At 33.9% G+C, this 25,098-nt stretch overlaps 13 protein-coding genes and 1 long non-coding RNA gene across 17 annotated transcripts; 6 read left to right on the top strand and 8 right to left on the bottom strand.

Moving 5' to 3' along the window:
* Nucleotides 1-101: 101 nt before the first annotated feature.
* On the top strand, nt 102-1,188 carry LOC123317980. The gene is made up of 2 exons (XM_044904624.1): nt 102-568; nt 661-1,188. Exons 1-2 carry the CDS (start codon nt 134-136, stop codon nt 931-933), a joined length of 708 nt encoding a protein of 235 aa, XP_044760559.1. The 5' UTR covers nt 102-133; the 3' UTR covers nt 934-1,188.
* A 157-nt stretch (nt 1,189-1,345) lies between these two features.
* LOC123317982 (elongation factor 1-beta'-like) lies at nt 1,346-2,423 on the bottom strand. Its single transcript, XM_044904626.1, has 2 exons — nt 2,261-2,423; nt 1,346-1,973 (listed from the first exon to the last, which is right to left on the bottom strand). The coding sequence occupies exons 1-2, from the start codon at nt 2,338-2,340 to the stop codon at nt 1,388-1,390; spliced, it is 666 nt and encodes a 221-aa protein (XP_044760561.1). The 5' UTR covers nt 2,341-2,423; the 3' UTR covers nt 1,346-1,387.
* Nucleotides 2,424-2,470: 47 nt separating this feature from the next.
* LOC123317984 (exodeoxyribonuclease) lies at nt 2,471-6,498 on the top strand. 2 transcript variants are annotated; one of them, XM_044904628.1, is made up of 5 exons: nt 2,471-2,800; nt 2,863-2,938; nt 4,913-5,359; nt 5,735-5,969; nt 6,030-6,498. In XM_044904628.1, exons 1-5 carry the CDS (start codon nt 2,640-2,642, stop codon nt 6,455-6,457), a joined length of 1,347 nt encoding a protein of 448 aa, XP_044760563.1. In that variant the 5' UTR covers nt 2,471-2,639; the 3' UTR covers nt 6,458-6,498. The 2 variants fall into 2 exon arrangements, with proteins under 2 accessions (XP_044760563.1, XP_044760564.1); XM_044904629.1 differs by having other exon boundaries at nt 2,471-2,938.
* On the bottom strand, nt 3,476-5,812 carry LOC123317986 (bombyxin B-10-like). Of its 2 annotated transcripts, none has more exons than XM_044904630.1 (3): nt 5,711-5,812; nt 4,117-4,285; nt 3,476-3,706 (listed from the first exon to the last, which is right to left on the bottom strand). In XM_044904630.1, exons 1-3 carry the CDS (start codon nt 5,720-5,722, stop codon nt 3,549-3,551), a joined length of 339 nt encoding a protein of 112 aa, XP_044760565.1. In that variant the 5' UTR covers nt 5,723-5,812; the 3' UTR covers nt 3,476-3,548. The 2 variants fall into 2 exon arrangements, with proteins under 2 accessions (XP_044760565.1, XP_044760566.1); XM_044904631.1 differs by lacking the exon at nt 5,711-5,812 and adding an exon at nt 4,467-4,898.
* A 391-nt stretch (nt 6,499-6,889) lies between the features above and the next one.
* On the top strand, nt 6,890-8,557 carry LOC123317988 (ribosome biogenesis regulatory protein homolog). The gene is made up of 4 exons (XM_044904634.1): nt 6,890-7,109; nt 7,166-7,655; nt 7,756-8,012; nt 8,091-8,557. The coding sequence occupies exons 1-4, from the start codon at nt 6,961-6,963 to the stop codon at nt 8,248-8,250; spliced, it is 1,056 nt and encodes a 351-aa protein (XP_044760569.1). The 5' UTR covers nt 6,890-6,960; the 3' UTR covers nt 8,251-8,557.
* LOC123317989 (box C/D snoRNA protein 1-like) lies at nt 8,548-10,571 on the bottom strand. The gene is made up of 5 exons (XM_044904635.1): nt 10,329-10,571; nt 9,941-10,214; nt 9,434-9,887; nt 9,254-9,363; nt 8,548-8,935 (listed from the first exon to the last, which is right to left on the bottom strand). The coding sequence occupies exons 1-5, from the start codon at nt 10,391-10,393 to the stop codon at nt 8,924-8,926; spliced, it is 915 nt and encodes a 304-aa protein (XP_044760570.1). The 5' UTR covers nt 10,394-10,571; the 3' UTR covers nt 8,548-8,923.
* Nucleotides 10,572-10,842: 271 nt separating this feature from the next.
* On the bottom strand, nt 10,843-12,174 carry LOC123317993 (adenylyl cyclase-associated protein-like). Its single transcript, XM_044904640.1, has 2 exons — nt 11,958-12,174; nt 10,843-11,871 (listed from the first exon to the last, which is right to left on the bottom strand). Exons 1-2 carry the CDS (start codon nt 11,958-11,960, stop codon nt 11,596-11,598), a joined length of 279 nt encoding a protein of 92 aa, XP_044760575.1. The 5' UTR covers nt 11,961-12,174; the 3' UTR covers nt 10,843-11,595.
* A 409-nt stretch (nt 12,175-12,583) lies between these two features.
* Nucleotides 12,584-16,557, top strand: LOC123317994. The gene is made up of 2 exons (XR_006538229.1): nt 12,584-12,697; nt 16,412-16,557. It is a non-coding gene; the product is annotated as an uncharacterized LOC123317994 (long non-coding RNA).
* Nucleotides 12,601-13,999, bottom strand: LOC123317990 (box C/D snoRNA protein 1-like). Its single transcript, XM_044904636.1, has 4 exons — nt 13,717-13,999; nt 13,331-13,604; nt 12,824-13,277; nt 12,601-12,744 (listed from the first exon to the last, which is right to left on the bottom strand). Exons 1-4 carry the CDS (start codon nt 13,779-13,781, stop codon nt 12,656-12,658), a joined length of 882 nt encoding a protein of 293 aa, XP_044760571.1. The 5' UTR covers nt 13,782-13,999; the 3' UTR covers nt 12,601-12,655.
* LOC123317987 (adenylyl cyclase-associated protein 1) lies at nt 14,557-17,604 on the bottom strand. Its single transcript, XM_044904632.1, has 3 exons — nt 16,996-17,604; nt 15,898-16,559; nt 14,557-15,585 (listed from the first exon to the last, which is right to left on the bottom strand). Exons 1-3 carry the CDS (start codon nt 17,306-17,308, stop codon nt 15,310-15,312), a joined length of 1,251 nt encoding a protein of 416 aa, XP_044760567.1. The 5' UTR covers nt 17,309-17,604; the 3' UTR covers nt 14,557-15,309.
* A 147-nt stretch (nt 17,605-17,751) lies between these two features.
* LOC123317991 (thioredoxin domain-containing protein 9) lies at nt 17,752-18,860 on the top strand. Of its 2 annotated transcripts, none has more exons than XM_044904637.1 (2): nt 17,752-17,885; nt 17,957-18,860. In XM_044904637.1, exon 2 carries the CDS (start codon nt 17,977-17,979, stop codon nt 18,727-18,729), a length of 753 nt encoding a protein of 250 aa, XP_044760572.1. In that variant the 5' UTR covers nt 17,752-17,885; nt 17,957-17,976; the 3' UTR covers nt 18,730-18,860. The 2 variants fall into 2 exon arrangements, with proteins under 2 accessions (XP_044760572.1, XP_044760573.1); XM_044904638.1 differs by having other exon boundaries at nt 17,790-17,885; nt 17,943-18,860.
* Nucleotides 18,849-19,892, bottom strand: LOC123317992 (charged multivesicular body protein 6-A). The gene is made up of 5 exons (XM_044904639.1): nt 19,754-19,892; nt 19,589-19,698; nt 19,298-19,538; nt 19,087-19,246; nt 18,849-19,028 (listed from the first exon to the last, which is right to left on the bottom strand). The coding sequence occupies exons 1-5, from the start codon at nt 19,817-19,819 to the stop codon at nt 18,964-18,966; spliced, it is 642 nt and encodes a 213-aa protein (XP_044760574.1). The 5' UTR covers nt 19,820-19,892; the 3' UTR covers nt 18,849-18,963.
* A 131-nt stretch (nt 19,893-20,023) lies between these two features.
* Nucleotides 20,024-22,565, top strand: LOC123317507 (probable flavin-containing monoamine oxidase C). Its single transcript, XM_044904076.1, has 10 exons — nt 20,024-20,204; nt 20,260-20,570; nt 20,623-20,770; nt 20,824-20,939; nt 21,073-21,206; nt 21,260-21,401; nt 21,517-21,654; nt 21,704-21,870; nt 22,214-22,357; nt 22,413-22,565. The coding sequence occupies exons 1-10, from the start codon at nt 20,075-20,077 to the stop codon at nt 22,549-22,551; spliced, it is 1,569 nt and encodes a 522-aa protein (XP_044760011.1). The 5' UTR covers nt 20,024-20,074; the 3' UTR covers nt 22,552-22,565.
* On the bottom strand, nt 22,543-25,004 carry LOC123317506 (tRNA (uracil-5-)-methyltransferase homolog A). The gene is made up of 9 exons (XM_044904075.1): nt 24,783-25,004; nt 24,558-24,728; nt 24,335-24,505; nt 24,119-24,282; nt 23,911-24,067; nt 23,605-23,852; nt 23,325-23,556; nt 23,079-23,271; nt 22,543-23,020 (listed from the first exon to the last, which is right to left on the bottom strand). Exons 1-9 carry the CDS (start codon nt 24,927-24,929, stop codon nt 22,563-22,565), a joined length of 1,941 nt encoding a protein of 646 aa, XP_044760010.1. The 5' UTR covers nt 24,930-25,004; the 3' UTR covers nt 22,543-22,562.
* Nucleotides 25,005-25,098: the final 94 nt, after the last annotated feature.

A 25,098-nucleotide genomic window follows, 5' to 3' on the forward strand; every position in this document is an offset into this window, starting at 1 on the left:
AAAATAAACATAACCTCTACGTTGTTTTTTAAATGGTTTTGTTTTGAAAAATTGGGGACTTATTTTGAATCAACAATTAGCTGACAGTTGTTTTACTCATATTAACTTGGTCGATAAGCTGAAGCATCTGAAGATGAACACAAAATTAGAGAAGAAGTCTAATGGTAGCAGAGTGACGTTCAAGAAACAATTAGTTCGCAATCCTATTAAAACGAACACCAGAGGTATTGTGGTGAAGGAAGTAGAAAAGGTTGAACCATTGAATTTGAACGATGTTGGATCGAGTGGTGAACCTTCATCAGGACACCAATCTGGACCCAAAAAAACAAAATTTAATGTACCAGATATTGATGCATCGATGAAGGGTCTTTCGTTAAAGTCCAAGTCAAAACTCGGTTCAAGAACGAATTCCTTGGAGAAAGATTCTAAAACAAGTGATTCTTCTGAGAAATGCACAAATCTTGATACTCCTGTTATAAATTCTACTCTACATTTGAGCAAAAAGATTGAAAGTTTAGGTAAAATGAAGACTTCTTCATTAAAAACAAAGAGAGCGTTTGATGAAAAGGTGAAAATAATGAGTTGTGCTACAGAACTTTTTGTAAATAATGAAATATTTGGCTTATAATGTAACTGAAATATGATTCAATCTCATTCTAGGTAACCAGGCAAGTGAACTTCCCTTATGAAAAGAAAATTTTTAAAGATTTGATGCCCTTATCATCACCAAACAAACGCGTCCAAAAAACGGTTTCCTCAAGAGAACCCCTGCCTCCAAAAGACAAAGAACCAGTTCTTGAGGATTTCATAGGACAAACTCCCATACAGGAATATTCGTATGTTCCAAATTTCAAACTTGAAACTAGAAGAAGCAGATCTCACTGTAACAATTTACGATTATATAAGGTATTGCAGTTTTTGGAAAAATGCTAATATACCCTCATTCTGCATGATATAACCCCTGAACACTCTGAATCTGATGTAACAGTATTACCAGTACTCTCTGTATATGTTAGAATTTAAGATTCAGTTATTAATCATAAGATGTTGACCACTTTTGGAAAAAAATTCAACGTATTTTTGTACTTTCATAAGTTGACTACCTGAATTATTATTCAGCTCAAACTAATCTATACCTTTTTGTAATATTGATTGTGATTATTTTGATAAATCCACAACTGATGGCAATGTTTTATTATATGAAAGATATTCAATTCCTCGCATTTTTATTGATAAAAATTGAACAGTATTTGTGCTGAATGTAAGGAATTCAAAGTTTCGAAGATATGTTAACTTTTTTTTATTAAACACTGATCTATGACATGTTTTGAATGAAATCAAACAATTTCGATTATAAGATGTATTTTAATGTAAACTCATTACATAATTAAATCTTATTAAAAGCAGCAATATCAACAGATTGGACAAAGTCTTCGAATTCTTGGATTGTTTCAGTCAACAGATCAACTGAAACTTTGGCATCTTCAACTACGCACATAATCTGTAACTTGTTGATACCATAGCCCACCGGTACAAGTTTTGAAGCACCCCAGATAAGACCATCCATTTCAATAGTACGGACTTTTTTCTCCATTTCTTTCATGTCGGTTTCATCATCCCAAGGCTTCACATCAAGAACAATGGACGATTTGGCAATAAGTTCAGGTTTCTTGGATTTTTTCTCATTGTAAGCCTTCAGCCTTTCTTCTTTGATACGTTGTGCTTCTTCTGATTCCTCCTCATCATCTGAACCAAAGAGATCGACATCGTCATCTTCTTCTTCTTTGGGTTCTTGTTTCTTAGGTGTTGGAGCAGTTGTTGTTGTGGCAGTTTTCAAGGGACAAGCTGGAGAGGATTTGTCAGCTTCGAAGGATTTGATATGATTGTACCAACGAAGAATATGGGTGTAATTGGCTGCTGGAGCCTTTGTTAAGAGCTTCAACGTATCGAAATCGGCATTGGATACAGAATATCTACAAGAATAGAAAAATATCTTGTCAATTCAACAATGAAATTCGTGATTCTTGAACAGACTGATACTAATAATTATCAGTTCATGCAACATTCATAACGAAAACCTACGTGAAAAGAACAGTGCTGGTAGGGCCTACTAGTTTCCTAAAGTTGAATTCTTGGCCCTCAGTTAAGAATGTTGAATAAACTGATTTCCGGTTTGAGGATTTACTCCTCTCAATGATCAAAGAATTAATCTTTGCAATGATCTTTTAAGTGCTGGTGATTTGAAAAACTTTCAACTCACCCACTAACATAGCTCCTAGTTTCGAGGAACGCGTTGAAAGCTTTCAATTCTTTATCGTTTTTCAAACTACCAAAAGCCATCTTAATTGATTATTAAGTGTAATACAAGAGAGCCCAACAAATGCACTTCACACCTGAAACGTGGAAGGAATAAGAAAGGAGGTTAGCAATGTTAGCATTTCCTTTCATCGTCATCCAGAAAATGTGTAGATGTCAAAAATGACAGAATAAAAAATTTCTCTGTGGTACAATTTTTCGAAATTCAAAATTTTTGTTTATTAATTCAGCCTATTTTTTTCCCAAGGGATAACGATTAATGGTGAAATAAGTAGATTGAGCATGGTCAATTAGTTCAAATTATCATCATCGATGACTTTCCCATGTTTCCACGAAAGTTGTTTTGTTCATTTTCCCGCCATTCTCCAACAGCGGTTCTGCTACTAATCAATGAATGCAAAGGGGTTGTTTTCGAAAAAAAGTTCCACCAGCCGTTAATTCACCATTTGAATGAAATCAGTTATTGTAATCAATTTTGGAAGAGGTTAGAAATTCCAGAATCAAGTTTGTGAATTCAACAGCTAAGATATCATTTCTTTTTACCAGTGGCAGAATATCGTTGAAGCAAAATCGAATAAGCAGAATAATGCCCCCTAAAAGAAAACCCGCCAATAAAGAAAGTGTAAGTGCTGTGTTTATGTGCTTGTTTTTTTTATATGAGTTTATTCATCAAGGGCTGCCAGATTTTCACAAATTAAATGCAGGAGTATACCATTATTCAATATCATCCCCTACCCTCCCGAAGAGAAAATGTTTGAATTGATGATAGTTGAGAATATTAGTTTTCTGTGATAGTACATGTCAGTCTCCCGCAATCATATAGTAGGTATTAATTAAATAATGAATTCCGGATGAATTAGGAGATTTCAAAAAATCAGGAGGGAGTGTGAGAAATCTGGAGACTCCCATCTAAATCAGGAGGACTGGCAGCCCTAATCCCAATAGAGGTTTTTCTCTGTCCCATCTGTATAGAATAGAAAGTCTACCTACATCAAGATCAATCATGTAAATTTTCTCCTGAATTTGACTAAAATACAGTGAGATAGGCATCACTAGTTATATTCTCATTGGCCTTTTTATCCTATCTGCTATCCGTATATCAGGAACTAGATGTTATATATAATTTTTCATTCAAGACGGGGAAGAAACAAATAAGAAATCAATTACACTACATCTATTCATATAATATTACAAAACCTAAAAGATTATACAGTTTAGTGGCAACTTTTCTTCTATCGACTACAGTAAGCTTTAAGGGTATCTGTAGAACATCTGTTTATACAACATTCTTCAATAATTCCACGCTGGTGTCTTATTGGGATGAAGTTTACTGCATCGTTTAATGATGGATAAATGCCTGCAGCTAAACTATTTTTTTGATTCCAGTGTACTAAAAAAAAAATTGGACAGTAGTTTTCTATAATCTCTTGGTAGGAAAATTATTCTTAACTGACTAGTTTACGTTTGCGCGAGTAAAAAATGTTGAGCCATTCGCCCACTTTCCAAATATAGTCTCAACTGGAAAATTTAATTCAACCAAATAATAACAAGAAAGTTGTTACTACTTAATATGTAGTAATGCCATAGATGGATGAAAATTGAATGCTTTATAATCTACGATTAACGCAAATCTAGAATTTTGTATTTTTTAACTCTGGTAGATTGCAAATACAGAAAAATCGAATTTTTTTCAATTTTCTCTGTTTTCCCGATACCTTCTTGACAGCTATTTTTTGCGTTTCAATTTAAAATGAACTTTTTAGAAAATCATTAACGACAACGATGATTGATGATTCTCACTTGGTTCTTTGTCGATTGAATTTTCGCCTTCACCTTCAAAGCATACTTCATCCATTTTTTCTTTCAATGCGGTTCCGCAATAGCGATGCAATCTCACGTTGGAAATACTACTAAAAGACCGAGATGCGGATATCAAGCAGATCGCCGAGATGAATACCACTCTGCAATTCTGAAACATAAAAGTTGAACAAAATTGAGAAAAAGATATCAAATTATTATTCCAAATCGTTTTTCAGCTCATACTAAGGCCAAAACAATCGTTAATAAGGGTCCTGGGGGAACAACAGCTGACATAATGAGTTTTGGGGTTTTCAAACCATACACGCACTTCTATTTCAACACTTTCTTACCATCTTGAAACTGCTGGAATGATTGTCCAGATATCCTCTTCATCTTTTATATGAAATGCGGCCAAAACTGGAGAACACCTACAGGTGGATTATTTTTGTATGCTTATCAATATGCACGTGTCTCGTAATGGTTTTCAACATGCCAAGTGAATTGGAAGAGTATTTCTCCGATTAATATTCATAAATTATCGGTGATAAATTATTAATTCCTCTATTTCGCTCGACTCGTGGGGTCTTGTAAGCAGAGGGTTTTCTTAAAATGTCGAAACTAATAGTACATGGATGGTTCAAGATTGAAAGATGTTTTTGAAAAACAAATGCGCTTACTCTACAGATATGAATAGCTACTTTAGATTCAATTTCGTGCACTTTATATGAACCCAGATTTGTATTGAAGCAGCCTATTGGCTTTTTCCATCTAATCTTTTTCTATTACTTTCGTTCAGAGGGTAGAAGAGGAGCCACCAAAGAAAAGAGGCAGGGTTAGGAAATATGATCAAACGGAACAGGAAGATGAAGATGCTAAGGAAAAACCAATTGAGAAAAAGCGGAAATTAGCCAAATCTGAAAAAAAAGAAACATCTAAAGAAAAAGAACAGAAAAATAAGAAGGATCCAAAGGAAAAATCTGAAGAAACTGTGGAGAAACAGGACAAGCCTGCCAAAAAACAAACCACTAAAAATAAAAAGACAACAGAGAAGGAATCGGTGACTGCCAACACAACAACTACACAGTGGGATGAAATTGATTTCAAATGCGGAAAAAAGAATGCCGAGGGTAAAGCTGAAAATTTCAGAATAACCTCGTGGAATGTCGATGGTATGAAAGCTTGGCTGAAAAAGGATGGCCTGAACATATTAACTTTCGCTTCACCTGATATATTATGTCTGCAAGTTAGTACTTTCAAAAGATCTTTTTCCAAGTTTTAATGACTATATGGGGTACTTCAGTGTGAGATTATTTTATTTTTGAGTTGAAAACCAAGCGTTTTTGACCTTAAAAAGCCCTCATCAGGGTTTTTCTGTCAAGAAAATTATCACATATGTCAGCTAATACAGGCAGCAATTAAACAAGTTATTTCCATTATAGGAAAACCCTGATGATGGCCCTCTAATAAGGCCGAAAGTGCTTGGTTTTCGACTCAAAAATGAAATAATATCACACTGAAGTACTCCGTGTATTTTTTGTTATTTGTCTTCTTTTAGTGTGTACAACCAGCCTTGTAATATTTCCAAATCACTTATACATTTTTCCATTGCGATTTCCAGGAAACCAGATGCAATGTGGACTCCATACCGTCTGAAATAGAGAATTTTCAAGGATACAAAAAATATTGGTGCAGTAGTGAAAAGAATGGCTATGCAGGGGTTGGAATGCTCACCAAGAAAGAACCCATCAATGTGATCTATGGTATTGGTGATGAAGATCAAGATGAAGATGGTAGAAGCATCACTGCAGAATTTGACAGCTTTTATTTAGTAACAGTATATGTACCAAATGCCGGTTAGTACCGATTCTCCCCAAATTGTTTCTTGTTGTGTGAACTGTTGAAATATTTTGCAGGAAGAAAATTAGTCACCCTGGATAAACGTTTGAAATGGAACAATATTTTCAAGGATTTCATCAAACAACTTGACAAAAAAAAACCAGTGATAGTATGTGGAGATTTGAATGTGGCACACAATGAGATCGACTTAGCCAATCCGAAACCAAACATGAGAAATGCTGGTTTCACTCAGGAAGAACGAGATGGCATGACTGATTTCTTGCAAGAAGGTTTCATAGACACCTTCAGAGAGTTCTATCCAGATAGAAAAGATGCCTATACGTTTTGGACCTACATGAACAAATCTCGAACGAGGAATATTGGTTGGAGGTTAGACTATTTTCTTGTTTCTGAACGTTTCAAAAATAAAGTATGTGATAGTGTTATTCATGATAAGGTTTATGGTTCAGATCATTGTCCGTTAACATTGTTTGTGAATGTTTGATACTTGTTTTCTGTATTATTAAATAGTTTGAGTTATCTTTATATTTTTTCTCATTTTGTTCTATTGACCCAAAAATATAAACAAAATTCAAAATATCTTCGGTCAGAGCATAAACAATTAAATCTGCATAAATTTCAAATTGCTTATGGCATAGAAAAAACTTGCCCTTTTCTATGGTCTAAGGATCAAGACCAAAGAGTTTATTCTGTCTTGAATGAAAAATATGTAATTATTGATATGAAGTTCTAAACGACGTATTAATTTCAAAAATTGATATTTGGTTATTTGATGTAATAAAAAAGTATATAGATAATTTGCGGAATCTCCACTCATATCTACTATTCAAGGATTAAATAGAAAGAAAAGGAAAACATTTCTGTGCTATCCATAGAAAAAAATTGTTCCTAGGGATATTTTAATTTTCCACTACACCACGTGCCCAAACGAATTTGAGGTTGGTTTTGTGATTGAGTTATCCGGACATACATGATTAGAAAATCAACATGGTTGTTCTAAAAGAAATATTGAAGCAATCGGAACAAGAATCTCTTAAATATAAATCTATCGACGTACAAAAGCATTTGGAGGTACAATTAGATGTGGGAAGTCTATTAGCGGCCGATCCAAACGTTTTGGACGAACAAAGTTTAAAGTAAGTGTGACTATAAAATAGACTAATTTTATTATTAACTCATTGTTCCATTTTAGACGAAATAAAGATAGCTACTTATTAGATTTAACGAGAGACAACGTTCAACTTCTGTTCAATAAGGTTTGGGACCTCCCAACAGAAAGAGTAGAAGAAGCCATTGTTGCTAAATTACCACCTGCAAAATATATACTCCCCAGAAGTAAACCTTGTCCGAAACCTAGAGCTCTCACGAAATGGGAACAATTCGCGAGAGACAAGGGTATTCAGAAAAAGAAGAAGTCTAAACTGACCTGGGATGACCAGTTGAAGAAATGGGTCCCTAGGTTCGGATTCAAGAAAGTTAAAGCCGATAAAGAGAAAGATTGGGTGATCGAAGTGCCCCAAAATGCCGATCCTATGGAGGATCAGTTCGAGAAAAAGGCGATGGCTAAAGGTGAAAGAATAGCCAAAAACGAATTGCAACGATTGAGAAACATAGCAAAAGCGAAAAATGTGAAAGTTCCCAGGTTTGGAGTTCTAGATCCTGAAAAATCTTCATCCAAAGATGTAAGTTCTGTAAATTGTTTTTTTCTCTTACTGTTTGCTAATTCTTTAGCTCCTCACAATTTGATTAGTTTTATGGTATTATTATTTTGGATTTTTTCAGATACTTGCTGCAATCACAGTTGCGAAAGCCTCTACAGCAAGTGTTGGGAAGTTTCAAGATAAATTACCGCGTGAAAAAGAAGCTCGAGGCATTGCCACAATCACGCCAGGTGCTTCTAACAGAAAAAGGAAACTACCTCCAGTCTCAGCAGAGGATGAAAAAGCCTTAAATTTATCTATTGCAAATTCTGTTCTAAACAAACGACCCAAATTAGATATAGAGAAGGCGGTCTCCAAACAGATACGAACTGGACCATCGTAAGTATCCAAATGGAAAAAAATACATTTATTGATGTGATTGTTACGTGAATAGGGTACAGTTAATTCATATTTTAGAAACATGGAAGATGACGATGATGCTGCTCCTGGCAGAAAGAAGAGCAAAGGTGGTAAGAAAAGTAATGCTCCGAAGAGTACCAAGGGAAAAAAACCTAAAAGTACTGGACAAAGGAAAGGAAAAGGAGGTGGTAAGGGGACAGGTAGGAAAAGGCGTTAAAAGGTTTTATCGAGTTGTAGCCTCATGAGTTAGAAGCTACGAGTTCAGAACGTTATTGGAAAGAAAAGGTTCAATATCTTTTACCTTCTTTCCACACTCTATTTGTAAATAATCTATAAATTAAGACTACTATAGGTTATACCATTATTCATATTCTTAAAATATAAATAGTTAGTTTATATTTTAGAGTTCAGTTTTTTAAGATAGAATATTTCTCTTTATCTATTTAATTTAGATAACATGATGAAGTATTTAATGTTTGTACTGAAGTATAGTTGTGTAAATAAAATGGAAATATCGATTTCAATTTTTTTTTATTTCGAAAAATAATTGTTTCTTTTGGGGTGATCTGTTGAGTTTAGAAAGATATAACTATAATCACATATATTCATTTGTCAGCAGTGCTGGGCTGGCCAGGTGAGATAGTGGATAGTGAGATTTCTTGGAAAATGTTATTCCTCTCAGTCTGTCTTTTTTTTATTCAAAACCAAACAGTTTTCCTCACGCCAAGCAGCTGTTCACTCCTTTCAAATGCTGCTTTTATAGCCTGATATAACTAAAAATGGCTCTTTGTTAAAATTTCCTCTCGTTTAAGGCAGAATGTTTGATAAAATTGTTCAATTCCTCAGTCAGCTTTTGAGGTTCAGGTTCCTCCTTAAACTATCAGGAGTGATCAATCTGTATCCTGGAACATGTGTCGTTTTAGTAAAAAGACTTGGAGTGAGTTTACATTGGTAACATCATATTAACCAATGCAATATAAGTTCCAATATTTCTTCACTGCTTTCATTGATCAATGTTGTTTCAAGGTTTATGTTTGGGGTGATACATGACGGCAAGCAAAAACAATGACCAAATGCAAAAAATTCATTTCATCAAATATAATTTTTTATATAAAACTTTCTCTCATTCTACAGAAAATTTCATTAAAACATAATTAATATCCACAAATCCTCTTGATTATCATTCACACTCGCAAATTAAAACAGAATGTTCACGATACCTCATCTTGTAGCCCAAGAAGATTTTCATTTTTATAGTAATCATCATCCTCTTGTTTAATGATGGCATTTATTACCTCATCTCCTACTTTTTCATCACCTTCTTCAATATCTAAAAAATAACATTTAGAAATGGTCAACACAAAACACATTTATAATTTTGTGAATAAAAATAATCTTACCTGAATCAATTACATCGAATCCATATTTATGATCCGCTAAAATAACATAAAATATTGGATACTCGATGATTGTTTTATTTTTAAGGCATTCCCTCAAAGTGTCGCTAAGATTCACCTCATAAAATTTGGATCCAGCTTTATTTTCAGCTCTGAGTAAAATTTTAATTCCAGAATGCCCCGCTGCTTGATAAATCAATAATTTTTTCGAAATCGCTTCATCATTTGTTGATAAATGTTTCTCAATAACAGATGACAATTTTTCCATTTCAGATACTTGCTCGCTGGAAAATTTCAAGTTTTCTGCATTGACAAAAAAACAATCCATATGCCAATATATCAAATTTTGCTTAAAGTCGAATGAAGTCGTATTATTTTTATTTCGCTCAAAAACAGGTGGGTAAAATTTCAATTTTATACTCCTAGCCATCGCTGCAAGTTCCAATTTTTTCAATTTCTGAAAAAAAAAAGGACATAGCAAAAAGTGACTGCAACTCATTATTAACTTACATTTCGTGATCTATAATAGTAGGGCTTTGCAGCTTTGTGGAAGTTTTCTGTTTTTCTGGTGACTTCTTCCAATAACCGATAGTCACTTAACAGAACCAGATTTGTGTTTCTGTTTTCATTCTTCAGAGGCACGTATTTCGTCTTATCTCTTTCTCCTGTGCATTCCAATTCTTCTTTATGGATTTTGTTACATTCTAGACAGCAAGTTTTGCATTCGCAACGGGGGCATACATACTTGGCTCTAGATGTGTTGCATACATCGCAATTGCCCAATCTAAAAAAAAAATGCATCACAGACAAACAACTCGACAATATCTACAACAAAATATTCAGCAATCCCAAGTGAGGGGTAGGTATAATAAAATAATAGAGTAGAAGAGATTCATACCTGGATGTATTGAGTAGTTCTTCTGACTGTTCTGACATGCTACTCGACATTCTAAGGGAATCCATAATTTTTTATGTCCAAGGAGAGTTGGGTGAATTCAAAAATGTAATATCTTTGGGTGAAATAAGATTAGGGACTTAGGCACACAACACAACATAGACCTAATAATTATTATTATTATCAGGTATGGACCTAATAATACATATATATTTTAGTCTGTTATGTGTATGCAACACAACTGTCCATGAACACAACAAACAATGTTTAGGTTAGGTTAACCTAACCTAACTAACGGCTACATAGGCCACAAATTTTCTAGACCTAATCCGTAGATAGAGGATCTCTATCTACGACCTAATCTAAGATCTTGGGCATTTTATATATTTTTCATGTGTTTCATTCTGTTTTAAGAGAGATGAGAAATGTCTTGTTCTTGAAGAACCGGCTATTTCTCCCATTTTTTTTTCATTATATGGACCATGTTTAATGTTGGGAGTAAGGTAACATAAAAAACTTTCACTTATCACCTATTTATTTCAATTGATAAAATTACATAGGAAGAATTATCAAAGCGATTCACACAATTTTAAAACAAAAAATTTCCTAATAAATACATTTTTGCAGAAAACAAATGTAAAATTTCCAATATGAAAAAATTGTTCGAAAAGATATGTTGTTAATCATCCCATCGTATGACCAGTGCAACGAAATGTTGCATAAAAAGATGTATCAAAGATGTGACTAGAATTCATAAATCATATAAACAAAGAGGCAAGGTTAATATGAATTATTGCAAATTTTCATGTTTCCATTATGAATCTAGAACATTCCATTACATTTGATATATAAATATAAAAAAGCACGTCGAAAACTTAAACCAGGTTTATATGTTGAATGGAGAATTAGGTTTTTAATCTATTCAAATAATACTGAAATCTCCAAAGAATTACTTTGGCCTTAATGAATCATCAATTTTGATCACCAGTTAAAAATGAGGTATTCAATCCAAATTGAAATTACATATTAAGTAATTTTAATAAACTTAGATCTGGAAGACTGTTTAGTCTATAATTCCTGGTTGAAATTTTCTAGAAGTTAAAAACATTTTGTATGTCAAAGTATAAAGAAAAGCGTCTAAAATCATTTCAATGTTAATACCACCTTCCATATTTAACATGCTCAAGTGTTTCGTTTAAACCTACATCTGTAAAAAAAATTGCTAGGATATTCTTAAAAATTGTTTTCATTTAAGAGATTACCAAAACACTTAACCCTTCTTTTCAACAATCATCGTACTTAGACCTTTGCTAGGAACGACGGTGGTCTTGTATTGTTCAGGGACTGCATACTCTGTGTAGTCTCCGTTTCCTTTAGGGACTAATACATTCATTTCAGACGATTTGGAGCTGACTATCTCCACATCAAAGGACTCCTGACTCAGGTAGATTTGACAACCATCGGTTTTGTCAATAGATATAGTGGGTACCTTACCTAACACTTGCATTTGGACAGATTGGCAATTGATGAATTCAACAGAAGATACCTGGAATGAAGAGAAGACAAAATTCAATTTGAGTATAAAATATGGATGATTCAAAACGAAGCGACCAGATACTTGAGGCAACCCACCATGGCTAATTGGGTAAAACTCTACTTTATGGAAAGCAATTGAAGTTTGATTATGAAACTGGCTACTTTTCATTTCACTAAAGGATAGATATAGCTATAATTCGATATTTTCAATATATGTATCTGTCAGTTAATTTGGACAGATGTCAAATGTCAAAAGCCCTAAGCAGACTTCCAACCAAACCAAAATCAACCTGACTGCTCTTATTAAATGAATTTTACTCACCAAATTGTCAACCACAACAGAAGATTTCTTGCAAGAATCCAAGACAATTGAGTTAATCTTCCCATTGACTGTTACAGTAGAATCCGTGCATTTGAACATGTAAACAACATTGTTCATCTCTACTCCATCAACAATCAAGTCATGTTTGCCCTTTTGGTATTCAATCAACCATTTCTTGCCATCTCTAGTAAAGCTTGGAGGCTTGTCAACAGCTGGCCCAGCGCTGTTGCTATAAGCCAAAGGCTTGGAGACAGGTTTGAAAGGTGCAGGACCCTGACGTAATGCAGGGTTCTTGTGAGTTTGCATTTCAGACGAAACCTTTTTCAAGCATTTCGTGATATCGGCTCCTTGGTTTATTTGTGCGAACAAGGCAGACCGATCGAGAGATGTATCTCCTCCTGCTGTTAAATCTAGAACTGGAGGTGGTGGCGGCGGACATCCAGGTGGTGGTGGTGGTGGGGCAGATCCCTTTTTAGCCCAGACCAAGCCAGTGGTGTGATGTTGTTTGACAAAGGTTTGGAGCTCGGTTAGAGTTTGAATTTCCTACTGTTTCATCACCTTCTTCAATATTTAAAAAATAACATTTAGAAATGGTCAACACAAAACACATTTATAATTTTGTGAATAAAAATAATCTTACCTGAATCAATTACATCGAATCCATATTTATGATCCGCTAAAATAATATAAAATATTGGATATTCGATGATTGATTTGTTTTTAAGGCATTCCCTCAAAGTGTCGCTAAGATTCACCTCATAAAATTTGGATCCAGCTTTATTTTCAGCTCTGAGTAAAATTTTAATTCCAGAATGCCCAGCTGCTTGATAAATCAATAACTTTTTCGAAAGGGCTTCATCATTTGTTGATAAATGTTTCTCAATAACAGACGACAATTTTTCCATTTCAGATACTTGCTCACTGGAAAATTTCAAGTTTTCTGCATTGACAAAAAAACAATCCATATGCCAATATATCAAATTTTGCTTATAGTCAAATGATGTCGTATTGTTTTTATTTCGCTCAAACACAGGCGGGTAAAATTTCAATTTTATGCTCCTAGCCATTGCTGCAAGTTCCAATTTTTTCAATTTCTGAAAAAAAAAAGGACATAGCAAAAAGTGACTGCAACTCATTATTAACTTACATTTCGTGATCTATAATAGTAGGGCTTTGCAGCTTTGTGGAAGTTTTCTGTTTTTCTGGTGACTTCTTCCAATAACCGATAGTCACTTAACAGAACCAGATTTGTGTTTCTGTTTTCATTCTTCAGAGGCACGTATTTCGTCTTATCTCTTTCTCCTGTGCATTCCAATTCTTTTTTATGGATTTTGTTACATTCTAGACAGCAAGTTTTGCATTCGCAACGGGGGCATACATACTTGGCTCTAGATGTGTTGCATACATCGCAATTGCCCAATCTAAAAAAAATGCATCACAGACAAACAACTCGACAATATCTACAATAAAATATTTAGCAATCCCGAATGAGGGGTAGGTATAATAAAATAATAGAGTAGAAAAGATAAATACCTGGATGTATTGAGTAGTTCTTCTGACTGTTCTGACATGCTTCTCGACATACTAAGGGAATCCATAATTTTTTATGTCCAAGGAGAGTTGGGTGAATTCAAAATGTAATATCTTTGGGTGAACACAACTGTTATATATATATCTATTTATTGAAGTTATAGGATACTAGTCGTTTGTATTTTTCAGGGCCCTGAAAAATAGTCGAAACACCCTTAATTTAAATCAATAATTATATCTATTTATCTATATTTATCGCACTGTTTCTAATTACTCAAACTCAACAAAATGGATAACGTTTAACAAAGTTTATTCACAAATAATTTACACACAACTAATTCATTACTCACCTCAACTCACAGAACACACCGATACTTGACTTACTTTATGCCTCAACTCAACTCGTATCTAACTGTTTCTTACAATTTTGCCTAACCTTATCGTATTTGATCATAGAATATAGAATAACATAAATTTACATCTTTTTCTTTCTTATAAAATATTATTATAACACAACAAACAATGTTTAGGTTAGGTTAATCTAACCTAACTCACAGAACAGACCCTTGACTCACGGATACTGTTTGAGTATCCGTGCCCTTGACTTACTTTATGACCTAACTAACGGCAAAGAGTTACTCTTTGCTAACGGCTACTTAGGCCACAAATTTTCTAGACCTAATCTAAGATTTTGGGCATTTTATATATTTTTCATTACCTCTGTTTTAAGAGAGATGAGAAATGTCTTGTTCTTGAAGAACCGGCTATTTATCCCTGTTAGACTTCCATTTTTTTTCATTATATGGACCATGTTTAATGTTGAGAGTAAGGTAACATAAAAACTTTCACTTATCACCTATTTATTTCAATTAATAAAATTACATAGGAAGAATTATCAAAGCGATTCACACAATTTTAAAACAAAAAATTTCCTAATAAATACATTTTTTCAGAAAACAAATGTAAAATTTCAAATATGAAAAAATTGTTCAAAAAGATATGTTGTTAATCATCCCATCGTATGACCAGTGCAACCAAATGTTGCATAAAGAGATGTATCAAAGATGTGACTAGAATTCATAAATCATATAAACAAAGAGGCAAGGTTAATATGAATTATTGCAAATTTTCATGTTTCCATTATGAATCTAGAACATTCCATTACATTTGATATATAAATATAAAAAAGCACGTCGAAAACTTAAACCAGGTTTATATGTTGAATGGAGAATTAGGTTTTTAATCTATTCAAATAATACTGAAATCTCCGAAGAATGACTTTGGCCTTAATGAATCATCAATTTTGATCACCAGTTAAAAATGAGGTATTCAATCCAAATTGAAATTACATATCAAGTATTTTAATAAACTTAGATCTGGAAGACTGTTTAGTCTATAATTCCTGGTTGAAATTTTCTAGAAGTTAAAAACATTTTGTATGTCAAAGTATAAAGAAAAGCATCTAAAATCATTTCAATGTTAATACCACCTTCCATTTTCAAACATGCTCAAGTGTTTCGTTTAAACCTACATCTGTAAAAAAAATTGCTAGGATATTCTTAAAAATTGTTTTCATTTAAGTGAATACCAAAACACTTAACCCTTGTTTTCAACAATGATCGTACTTAGACCTTTGCCAGGAACGACGGTGGTCTTGTATTGTTCAGGGACCGCGTACTCCGTGTAGTCTCCGTTTCCTTTAGGGACTAATACATTCATTTCAGACGATTTCGAGCTCACTATCTCCACATCAAGGGACTCCTGACTCAGGTAGATTTGACAACCATCGGTTTTGTCAATAGATATGGTGGGTACCTTACCTAACACTTGCATTTGGACAGATTGGCAATTGATGAATTCAACAGAAGATACCTGAAGTGAAGAGAAGACAAAATTCAATTTGAGTATAAAATATGGATGATTCAAAACGAAGCGACCAGATACTTGAGGCAACCCACCATGGCTAATTGGGTAAAACACTACTTTATGGAAAGCAATTGAAGTTTGATTATGCAACTGGCTACTTTTCATTTCACTAAAGGATAGATATAGCGATAATTTGATATTTTCAATATATGTATCTGTCAGTCAATTTGGACAGATGTCAAATGTCAAAAGCCCTGAGCAGACTTCCAACCAAACCAAAATCAACCTGACTGCTCTTATTAAATGAATTTTACTCACCAAATTGTCAAACACAACAGAAGATTTCTTGCAAGAATCCAAGACAATTGAGTTAATCTTCCCTTTGACTGTTACAGTAGAATCCGTGCATTTGAACATGTAAACAACATTGTTCATCTCTACTCCATCAACAATCAAGTCATGTTTGCCCTTTTGGTATTCAATCAACCATTTCTTGCCATCTCTAGTAAAGCTTGGAGGCTTGTCAACAGCTGGCCCAGCGCTGTTGCCATAAGCCAAAGGCTTGGAGACAGGTTTGAAAGGTGCAGGACCCTGACGTAATGCAGGGTTCTTGTGAGTTTGCATTTCAGACGAAACCTTTTTCAAGCCTTTCGTGATATCCGCTCCTTGGTTTATTTGTGCGAACAAGGCAGACCGATCGAGAGATGTATCTCCTCCTGCTGTTAAATCTAGAACTGGAGGTGGTGGCGGCGGACATCCAGGTGGTGGTGGTGGTGGGGCAGATCCCTTTTTAGCCCAGACCAAGCCAGTGGTGTGATGTTGTTTGACGAAGGCTTGGAGCTCGGTTAGAGTTTGAATCCAAGATTTCACCCAATCAACATGTTTCTTATCCTTTTCCTTCCAATCTTTCAGGACCCTGTTCGTATAAAACTGTCCGGCATCGTTCATTTCTTTCACATAGGGAGCAGGAGCAGGGCTCACTGAAAAATATTAATTTCATTATCCAAACCTATTAGAAACAAAATCCAATGAAGGGGATCTTCAAATTAGATTATACTGATGAGTGGATTTAAAACATTAGAACATAAGATAATACAAAAACCAATATTCATTCAGCAACTTCCTTGATTATAGAGTTGGCTATATGAATACTTGAGGATACTTTAAATATCATTCCATAGCTGGTCTAGTTCATCAAGACAAAAGAAGGATCATTATATGAATTTGATAAACTCATTCTACCAGATTATGATATGAATCACAGCTTATTCAAATCAAGCATGTGAACTTGATAATACTAATCCTTATCAAATTTCTTGAATTACACTTCGCAAAAATGCTTTAAGCAATATAAAATTTTCTAATCTCACATCAATAAATTGTGAAAATAACGTTTCTCACTGGGAATGAACCTACCTGTAACCCATCCAAGAGCCGGAATACTTTCACTTATAGCAGAAAGGTGGTTGAAGAATTGGGATGTTCTATTTCTTTCCCTGAATTGCTGTATACTCTCAATTTCGACACTTGTAGGTTTCAAGTATTGAACTAGTTCATTCTGACCTGGTTGACTGCTCTGACTAGCGGTTTTCAAGAATTCTGTTTGAGCATCAAAAGCCCTCTTCACCAACAGGCTTTGCTGGTATACATCACCCCCAATTTCTTTGGAAATGTTCAAATACTGGGCCAAAGAACCCTGTACTATATCCAAAAACCCGTGAACGCTCATTTTGATACGACTTAACGGGAAACTTCCACCAAAATACACTTGTTTGTTCTATTGCAAATCGAATCTCACACGCGTTGTCTAATACACGATACTCTTGCGCTTCCTCTAGATTATTTTTGTATGATTTGTAACAGCTGATGACTCACATAACAGAACAAAAATACACGGCGATACTTGGCAATACATAAATAGGGCGGAGGCACGATTGTATGCAACGTCAAACCACTCTGGTCAAACGGTCAAACTCGAAGAAGCCGGTTTACCACGTAGGCCAAAAATACCGCAAGGTTAAAAAATAACTGTTATTTCGTCTTGAGCAAGGTATATCGTTTATTTAATAATATTATTTACTTAATTTTAAACAATGATCTTAACTAATCTCGAACAGTAATTTTGGGTTTGGCCCTCTTTAAATATCAAACACAGAACATAGATAAGTCTATGGTCTTAGCAAAGAGGAACCAAAGTGTTTCACAATTCTATGACTTTTCCTAGAAGTGTCAATTTTTGAAAGGAAATTTTATCAAAACAGAACGGAACACCCGGTCAGAAATTTCTAGTTTTTCTTCGAAATCAGGTAACTCAACGTAAACTCATGAATTATTTCATAAAACCCTTATGAAAATCGTTGTAGTATTGTAATTTTAGAAAGATAAAATTTCTTCAAAATGGCAGCAGTAGAAGATCAACTTATACAAGTAACAAAGCACATTGAAAAACAAGTAGACGCAACATTAGAGGCTTTAGATAACTTAGATGTCAATGATTTGGAGCAACTCAGAAAATCCAGAATTAACGAATTGAAAAAACAAGATGAAAAACGAAGGATTTGGCTGAGTAATGGTCATGGGGAGTACGAGGAGCTAGCTGAAGAGAAAATGTTTTTCGATGTGATCAAAAAGTCTGAGAATGTAGTAGTACATTTCTACCTACAGTCAAATGAAAGATGCAAAATTGTAGACAAACACTTGAAAATTTTGGCTCCAAAACATATTGAAACAAAATTCTGCAAAATAGATGCTGATAAATGCCCTTTTTTAGCCAATAATTTGAAAATAAAAACTATTCCAAGCATTGTACTGGTCCATGAAAACATTATGGTGGATAAAATTGTGGGATTCACCCAATTGGGAAACAGAGATGACTTCAGTACTGAAACAATGGAATGGAGGATTGCCCAACATGAAATAATCAAATATGATGGCGATTTGTCAACTCCTCCTTACCTTAGAGAAAAAAAAGGGTCTGTCAATACTGGACGAAAAATAAGAGATAGCTCAATCAAATCAAATGATGACGACCTTGATTTTGAGGAGTATACTCTCACTCAGGAAGAATATGAAGCCTCTAAAAAAATTAATAGTGAACACTTATCAACAGAATTGACAGCTGAAGAAGCTGCTGAACTTGGTTTAGAATAAATTTTTCAATATCCACAGTTTGATTGTTTAATATATAATATTGCTAATATTTTTTATATTCAGTTTTTTATGTGAATCACCTTATTCTTTGTTAAAAAACTAAGCTTTAATTAAAAAAATTTCTAACGTAACTTTCTTCATTAACTAAACATACAAGTATAAACATACAAATATCTGCATTTCAATTCATAAACAGATAATTACAAGGATAAAAAAAGTTCTTCCAATCTCATGTTAAGCTTCTAGCGCAACTGGTTCTTCCACCTTTTTCTTTTTTGACTTTGATTTTTCAACAGCATCTGAAAAGAAAATAGGAATAGGAAGCAATTACTGGAGCTTTTTTTAAACTACTATTACCTTCAATTGGTTCAGTGTGTACTTCAGGCAAAGACGGTTCTTCTGTCACATTATTTTCTGGAACCTCAGGCATCTGTTCAATCAACATTGCTGCAAATTCTTCATCCACTGCTTCTTCATCTTCCTCAGTCAAATTACCACTGATAATCGCATTTATTTCCTGAAAACAAGTAAGAATATCAAATTCGGTACAAAAATATTATTGAATTACCTGTTGTTTTTCCATTCCTTCGCGAGTATCATCCATAATTTTTTCAATATCAGCTATGTTCAAAGCATCATTAACTTTTTTGAGTGCTTCACTACCTTGTTTCAGTCCCTCAACAACTTGCAACTCTATCTGAGCAAACTCAATGTCATGAGTGAGTTGTTCTAAATTCTGAAGTTGTCCATCAGTTTTCATCAATAACTGTTCTTGGAACCGTTTTTTTTTAAGTAGAAGTTTTGCTCGACTGAAAACCTCTAAGTCAAAGGTTTATATGGAAAAGGTACAGTTTCTTACTCTTTCTGTCCTTTAGCTATAAGACTTTTAGCTAACTCCCTATCTAAATTTAATGCTATTTCTATCCGTCTTTGGTACTGTTTCAACTTATCTCTCTGTTGTTTCAATTGCTAAAATTTTATTGAAATTACTTCAAGAACAATGTAAATATAACCTATAACATACAAGTACAGCTCTATCATGTTGGGTCACTCTTGATGGGGGTTTTCTTTTACCGAATATTATGCCCATGATTACTTTACAAAAACTTATTTTTGTCGAAATATTTATCAGATCATTAAACAAAACATATCCGAAAATGTCAAAATGGGAAAATGGTTATTGTCAGAGATTAGAGATTAGAGATTTTCATGCATAGAAAAGTCATGTTTTTTTTTTAAATACAGAGGATCTATTCCAGTGGCGTAGAAGACTGTGGGAATGACAATTCCCTGCCCCATTTGACACATTTCAAAATGTTGAACTTCAAAGACCGTTATAAAATGAATGTATTTAAATTATCGTGAATTAGACGCTGATATCATAATCATAGGTGCTGATATAGCTGGACTCAGTGCTGCATATCTTCTCCTGGAGAAAGATCCACACATAGACTTTTTAATAATAGATGTAGATGGTAAAGAACGAGATTCATCGCCACTTGAAATTTAAAGCGAAAAATATTATTTCAGATAAATTGGATTTCTCCAAGAAGCAATACTCATCTCTATGGAATCTGAAATGGGCAAATAATACGAAAAATAAAAAGAAAACCAAATTTGCTGATGATCCTCTTCAACTAGACTATCAATTTGTTTTTTCAAAGCAAACGAATTTAGTGAACCTATTACACAAACTGGATATTCAAATAATCGAAAAAGATAAAATGTTGGGCAAAATTCTGATCGATTATGATAAGGTTTACGAAGTTTCAACAAAAGAAAACATTTTGGATTTACTGAATTTTCATGAGCGAACTATTTTGAGTTCCTTCTGCAAACAGGTTGTTTGGTTTTATAAATTTTGGTATCGCAAATTGATGATTTCTTCTTCAGATAAACTATTTAGCAATGACATTTTCCTTTGGTAAACGTAACACACTATCAGATTTCGATGACATTAGTATGAATATTTTGTTGAATAGACTAATTTCTTCGAAGAAAGTGCGTGATTTGATAACGCAAACATTTCTCTACAACTCAGGTCAGTATTCGGAAATAATAATAACAACAAAAACATTGTATTCTTATTTACAGGGCTGCAACCAAAGGATGTTTCCGCATCTTTTTTCCTTGCGTACTGTAATTCCACTCAAGGAATACAAACCCAGTTTATTTGGAACGAAAAAGGATTTCATCAATTTTATATTGGAGTGAGTATTTCCCATGAAATTGACTGGGATACGTCCATAGACATGAATACTTCTGAAATAAATTGTTTTTTCGGTCTGAGGGTCTCTGATTGAATAGTATTTCTATGATTGGATCTAGTTTGAATATTTTCAGGGTGGCGTGAAGAATATAAGAAGCAAAATGATAGACGTGATTGGAGAAGAATCGATACTTAAAGTTTCAGAAATAACAGAAATATCCTGGGATGATTTTAGCGCGGGAATAAGGACACCTCACGATTATTTTTTGTATGTATGCTTTTTCTGTGTTCATACCCCTGCTTACGGGTCCTTACTTACAGCGCTAATAAAATAGTTTTCACGTTGAACGAAAATGAAACGAAAAATATCACTTTCGTCCCACCGCTGTCTGATGAAAAACAAATAATTGCCAACAATTTAATAAAAGGAAAGCTAAAGAAATTCATAGTAAATTATACCAAGGTTAGTGTCCGTAAGTTATTATTTCTATGGTTCAAGGTCCAGCCTCGGCAACGTTGCCGGGATTGCCACATTTTTATTTTTTCTTCAAATCAGATTCAATCAAATTCGGTTTCAGCCGTTTTGGGTGAACAAGGGACTTTCTGGGGATGCTTATGTATTCAATACAGATGGAAGAAACGGACCACTTCATGTTTGTCTGAATGTCTCGAAGGTAACCGATAATAATTACACTTTGGCGGGTCTAACGGAAGAGGTAATGAACTAGTAGAAGTTTTTTCATTCTTCATACGAAGTATTTACAGGACAGTGACAAAACGGAGATATTGAATCAACTTGTGATGTATTTCGGCGATGAAGCTGCAAATCCTGAAAGTTATTTTGAGAATTCGAGCTCATTTCACGAATTGGGTTTTCCCTACGGCTGTAAAAGCATGAAATATTTCGAAAATATTCAGAGAACCACAGAAAGGTGAATGTACACAAACAATCGCATAGAAGGGAAAAATTCCTTCGCTTCATTGAGAAAAAGTGATTAAACCGTCCAAAAAAGAGATAAACGCCGATTTTTTTGAGGAATATAACTTTTTGGCTCCCTTTTTCTATTCAAGTCGTATTTCATTCAAATAGATCCGATATGACGTCATGGTAGGCATAGAAATCCTTCAAAGTTTCAGAGAAATAAAGTTTCGAATGATCACTGAAATGAAATTTTTTGGGATATTTGATGAAGTATAAGTTTAATTCTCGTTCACATTTTTTTTCTGGCTTCGTTTGAATACTTTTGAAGATATTTTTTTCAATTTCATCCATAGAATAGTTTGGGCTAGTCCTGAGACCACAACAAACTGGTATGGTACTGCTGCAGGTTCAATCGAGGCAGGATATAAAGGGGCAATTAGAGCCCTACAAGAGGCTAAGCCGAATACTCTCACTTTGGACGACTTGAATATTGTCAGGTAACTTCTATTTCCAAAATTATATCAATTAATTTAGAACGTTTCATTCTTATAGTCCGAATGAAGTATATATACCTCCAAGAGCTACAGGATTTTTTGGAATTCAGTGGCATATTTTTATTCCTACTCTATTACTTATAGTTTATGGTGTTGTGAAGGTTAGGAGGTATTTTGCAAAAAAACTGTTGAAATAAAACTATGTATTTTATTGCATAATTTTTACATGATCTTCGTCCACTACTTTCGTTAATTTATTGTCATCGCTTGAATCTAAATTTTCAATATTCTGTACTATTTCATCCCCGTTTTTCTCTTGTTTGACTTCAGATTTCTCACCCTCCTGTTGGTTCAACTTTTCCGCTGCATTTTCACCTTTTTCTTCCATTTCAATCTTTTTCTCATTTTCTTCTAGATTCAACTTTTCAGCTCTCTGCCTTACAATGTCGAATCGTTCAAATAAAATAACAAGTTCACAGTGCTTAGTATGAGGGAACATATCGACTGGTACAGCTTTTACTGGAACAAACGGCTCCCCCTGTAGTGTTTTTGATTCTGGTCGCCCCAAATCGAAGAAATTCTTCCTTGCAGCTTCGGGATTGCAGGAAACATAAATCAATCGTTTGATTTTTTTTACTTTTCTAAGTTGTAAGATTGCCTTTTGATCTGAAATGAGAAAAATTGAATATGGGGGGAAATTATTTCAAAAGACTCTTTCACTTACGTAGTCCAGCTCGGGGTGGGTCTAATACTGCAATAATTTCCTCATTCTTGGATTTATAACATATAGATCCTAAAGTTTCTTCGGCTTTACCAACAAAAAAGTTTGCATTTTCAATGTTGTTCAAAACAGCATTCTCTTTTGCATCTGCTATCGCCTTTGCTATGATTTCGATACCTAAGACTTGCCCACAGTACTAAGAAAAAACCAATGAACTGAACAATTTCTTACATTTCTTCCAAAACTTACCTTTGCAAAACACAATCCTATGGTACCAGTACCACAACAAACGTCTAGTATCGTTGTTTTTTCAGTAGTTTCTGCTAGATCGATTGCTGTTTTGTACAATATTTCTACAGCTTGTGTGTTAATTTGGAAGAAAGCTTCAGGTGAAATCTTGAATTTGAGTCCTAAAATGTTTTCATAGTTGTGTGTGGCCCCCCAAAGATGTTCGGGAGGAAAATAATCGTTTTGTGAAGTTCTGAAAAAAAAATGATATCACAATGATAGTGATCGGTGAGATACCCACTTTTTTACTATTGTTTCGTAGTATAGAGATGTTACTCCGGTGTCTTTACCAGGTCCATTAGAAAAATATTCAACCAAATCTCCCTTGAAGTCTTTCAGTTCCTCCTCTGATAAATTTTGTGGATGAATTCCAACAATAATCATCAATTGTTTATCCGCTAATCTTACCGTGAGTTGTCTGAAATGTCCACACTGTATTTCAGCGTTGAAAACCTCCAACTTGGATTGCTGCACAAAATTCTCAAAAACCTAAAACAAATTTTCTGTACAAATAGAAATCGTTACCGCCAAGAAAGATCTATCTAACCTTGCAAAGTTTTTTCATTTCGTTTGGAATATGCCTGAGATTTTCAACAGGACCAACACTTATGCTGCCATGTGCATAGCTAGATAATCTAAAACCTACTACAGGTAATTTTGTTTCTTCATCGATTCCAAAAGAAAAGTCACACTTATTCCTATACCTAAAAAAATCATTGTTATATTGAGTTATCAGTAATTATACAACATCTTACCCATCTATTTTATCAGCATGCTTTATCACTTCAATTGGGCAAATCAACCCATTATTTACAAGTTTCTGTTTAGTGATCCATAATCTCAATTCTGGACTTGAGTGTAAAAGTTCTTTCCCTAATTTTTCTATAATTGTTCTTATATTTTGCTCTTTCAATTTCAACTAAAATAAAATTCTTGAATATTCTGCATATAACTGAAGTAAAATACCCTACTTGATCGTTGTAAGGGATATCTGCAAGAGGAATAGTTGACTCCTTCACACGTTCCTCTGGAGTTCTATTGTCAGATGCTTTGTCATTCTTGAATTTTTTTGAACTGCCATCTTTATGGTCATTTTCTTGGCTTCTTTTGAGTACAAAAGGGTCAGCTGATGGTTTTGCTTTCTATAAAGTATCTTGTTAAAGAAATAACTTAAAAATTCAACACATAGTTTACCAAAACTTCAAGAACTTTTCCTTTCCAACTGTAACCAGTTAAGACTTTGATTGCATTTTCTCTATCTTCTTCATTTCGGAAGCAAATAAACGCATAACGTGCATTCCTGTTGGCTTGTTTAATTTTCCTGGAATTCAGTTTGAGTTTATCATTAAGCAACTTCTTGAACTCCTGAAATGAAAAATATTGTAATCAGTTGTTTCGTTTAATTGAAATAAGTTTTACACTTATGCCGTAATATGCAGGTAGATTCCTTAAGACTATTTTAAACTGTTCATTAGAAAAATGGCGATTCAAATAGGCGAAAGGATCATCAGAATTATTTTCAACTGCTTTTTCCGTTTCACAAGTAGGAGTTTTTTCACTTTCCATTTTTATATTGATATTCAACAAAACAAAAATATATGAGTTAAAAGAAAATATCTGAGGTTAAATCATAGACTTAAGACCTAATCTACATATAGGTTAAATTTAATCAAAGATTAACTTTTCTTTTTCCTACATTGAATAGGAAAAAGAAGCAACTTTTCTTACTCGTAAA

The sequence above is a fragment of the Coccinella septempunctata genome, chromosome 7 (assembly GCF_907165205.1).
Source record: "Coccinella septempunctata chromosome 7, icCocSept1.1, whole genome shotgun sequence".
Lineage (NCBI taxonomy): Eukaryota > Metazoa > Arthropoda > Insecta > Coleoptera > Coccinellidae > Coccinella > Coccinella septempunctata.

Coding starts and splice junctions, on each gene's coding strand:
- LOC123317980 (XM_044904624.1), top strand. CDS start 134: ATGAACACAAAATTAGAGAAGAAGTCTAATGGTAGCAGAGTGACGTTC. Junction 569..660: donor AGAGAGCGTTTGATGAAAAG/GTGAAAATAATG, acceptor ATCTCATTCTAG/GTAACCAGGCAAGTGAACTT.
- LOC123317982 (XM_044904626.1), bottom strand. CDS start 2,340: ATGGCTTTTGGTAGTTTGAAAAACGATAAAGAATTGAAAGCTTTCAAC. Junction 1,974..2,260: donor ACTAGGAGCTATGTTAGTGG/GTGAGTTGAAAG, acceptor CTATTCTTGTAG/ATATTCTGTATCCAATGCCG.
- LOC123317984 (XM_044904628.1), top strand. CDS start 2,640: ATGTTTCCACGAAAGTTGTTTTGTTCATTTTCCCGCCATTCTCCAACA. Junction 2,801..2,862: donor TGTAATCAATTTTGGAAGAG/GTTAGAAATTCC, acceptor TCTTTTTACCAG/TGGCAGAATATCGTTGAAGC. Junction 2,939..4,912: donor AACCCGCCAATAAAGAAAGT/GTAAGTGCTGTG, acceptor ACTTTCGTTCAG/AGGGTAGAAGAGGAGCCACC.
- LOC123317986 (XM_044904630.1), bottom strand. Junction 3,707..4,116: donor TTCAATCGACAAAGAACCAA/GTGAGAATCATC, acceptor TTTTTTTTTTAG/TACACTGGAATCAAAAAAAT.
- LOC123317988 (XM_044904634.1), top strand. CDS start 6,961: ATGGTTGTTCTAAAAGAAATATTGAAGCAATCGGAACAAGAATCTCTT. Junction 7,110..7,165: donor TTGGACGAACAAAGTTTAAA/GTAAGTGTGACT, acceptor GTTCCATTTTAG/ACGAAATAAAGATAGCTACT. Junction 7,656..7,755: donor AAAAATCTTCATCCAAAGAT/GTAAGTTCTGTA, acceptor GGATTTTTTCAG/ATACTTGCTGCAATCACAGT.
- LOC123317989 (XM_044904635.1), bottom strand. CDS start 10,393: ATGGATTCCCTTAGAATGTCGAGTAGCATGTCAGAACAGTCAGAAGAA. Junction 10,215..10,328: donor GAACTACTCAATACATCCAG/GTATGAATCTCT, acceptor TTTTTTTTTTAG/ATTGGGCAATTGCGATGTAT. Junction 9,888..9,940: donor ACTATTATAGATCACGAAAT/GTAAGTTAATAA, acceptor TTTTTTTTTCAG/AAATTGAAAAAATTGGAACT.
- LOC123317990 (XM_044904636.1), bottom strand. CDS start 13,781: ATGGATTCCCTTAGTATGTCGAGAAGCATGTCAGAACAGTCAGAAGAA. Junction 13,605..13,716: donor GAACTACTCAATACATCCAG/GTATTTATCTTT, acceptor CATTTTTTTTAG/ATTGGGCAATTGCGATGTAT. Junction 13,278..13,330: donor ACTATTATAGATCACGAAAT/GTAAGTTAATAA, acceptor TTTTTTTTTCAG/AAATTGAAAAAATTGGAACT.
- LOC123317987 (XM_044904632.1), bottom strand. CDS start 17,308: ATGAGCGTTCACGGGTTTTTGGATATAGTACAGGGTTCTTTGGCCCAG. Junction 16,560..16,995: donor GGCTCTTGGATGGGTTACAG/GTAGGTTCATTC, acceptor AATATTTTTCAG/TGAGCCCTGCTCCTGCTCCC. Junction 15,586..15,897: donor CTGTTGTGTTTGACAATTTG/GTGAGTAAAATT, acceptor TCTTCACTTCAG/GTATCTTCTGTTGAATTCAT.
- LOC123317991 (XM_044904637.1), top strand. CDS start 17,977: ATGGCAGCAGTAGAAGATCAACTTATACAAGTAACAAAGCACATTGAA.
- LOC123317992 (XM_044904639.1), bottom strand. CDS start 19,819: ATGGGCATAATATTCGGTAAAAGAAAACCCCCATCAAGAGTGACCCAA. Junction 19,247..19,297: donor AAGGAATGGAAAAACAACAG/GTAATTCAATAA, acceptor ACTTGTTTTCAG/GAAATAAATGCGATTATCAG. Junction 19,029..19,086: donor ACACACTGAACCAATTGAAG/GTAATAGTAGTT, acceptor TTTTCTTTTCAG/ATGCTGTTGAAAAATCAAAG.
- LOC123317507 (XM_044904076.1), top strand. CDS start 20,075: ATGTATTTAAATTATCGTGAATTAGACGCTGATATCATAATCATAGGT. Junction 20,205..20,259: donor TTTAATAATAGATGTAGATG/GTAAAGAACGAG, acceptor ATATTATTTCAG/ATAAATTGGATTTCTCCAAG. Junction 21,871..22,213: donor ATTCAGAGAACCACAGAAAG/GTGAATGTACAC, acceptor TTTCATCCATAG/AATAGTTTGGGCTAGTCCTG.
- LOC123317506 (XM_044904075.1), bottom strand. CDS start 24,929: ATGGAAAGTGAAAAAACTCCTACTTGTGAAACGGAAAAAGCAGTTGAA. Junction 24,283..24,334: donor ATATCCCTTACAACGATCAA/GTAGGGTATTTT, acceptor ATTTTATTTTAG/TTGAAATTGAAAGAGCAAAA. Junction 23,853..23,910: donor AAATGAAAAAACTTTGCAAG/GTTAGATAGATC, acceptor AATTTGTTTTAG/GTTTTTGAGAATTTTGTGCA.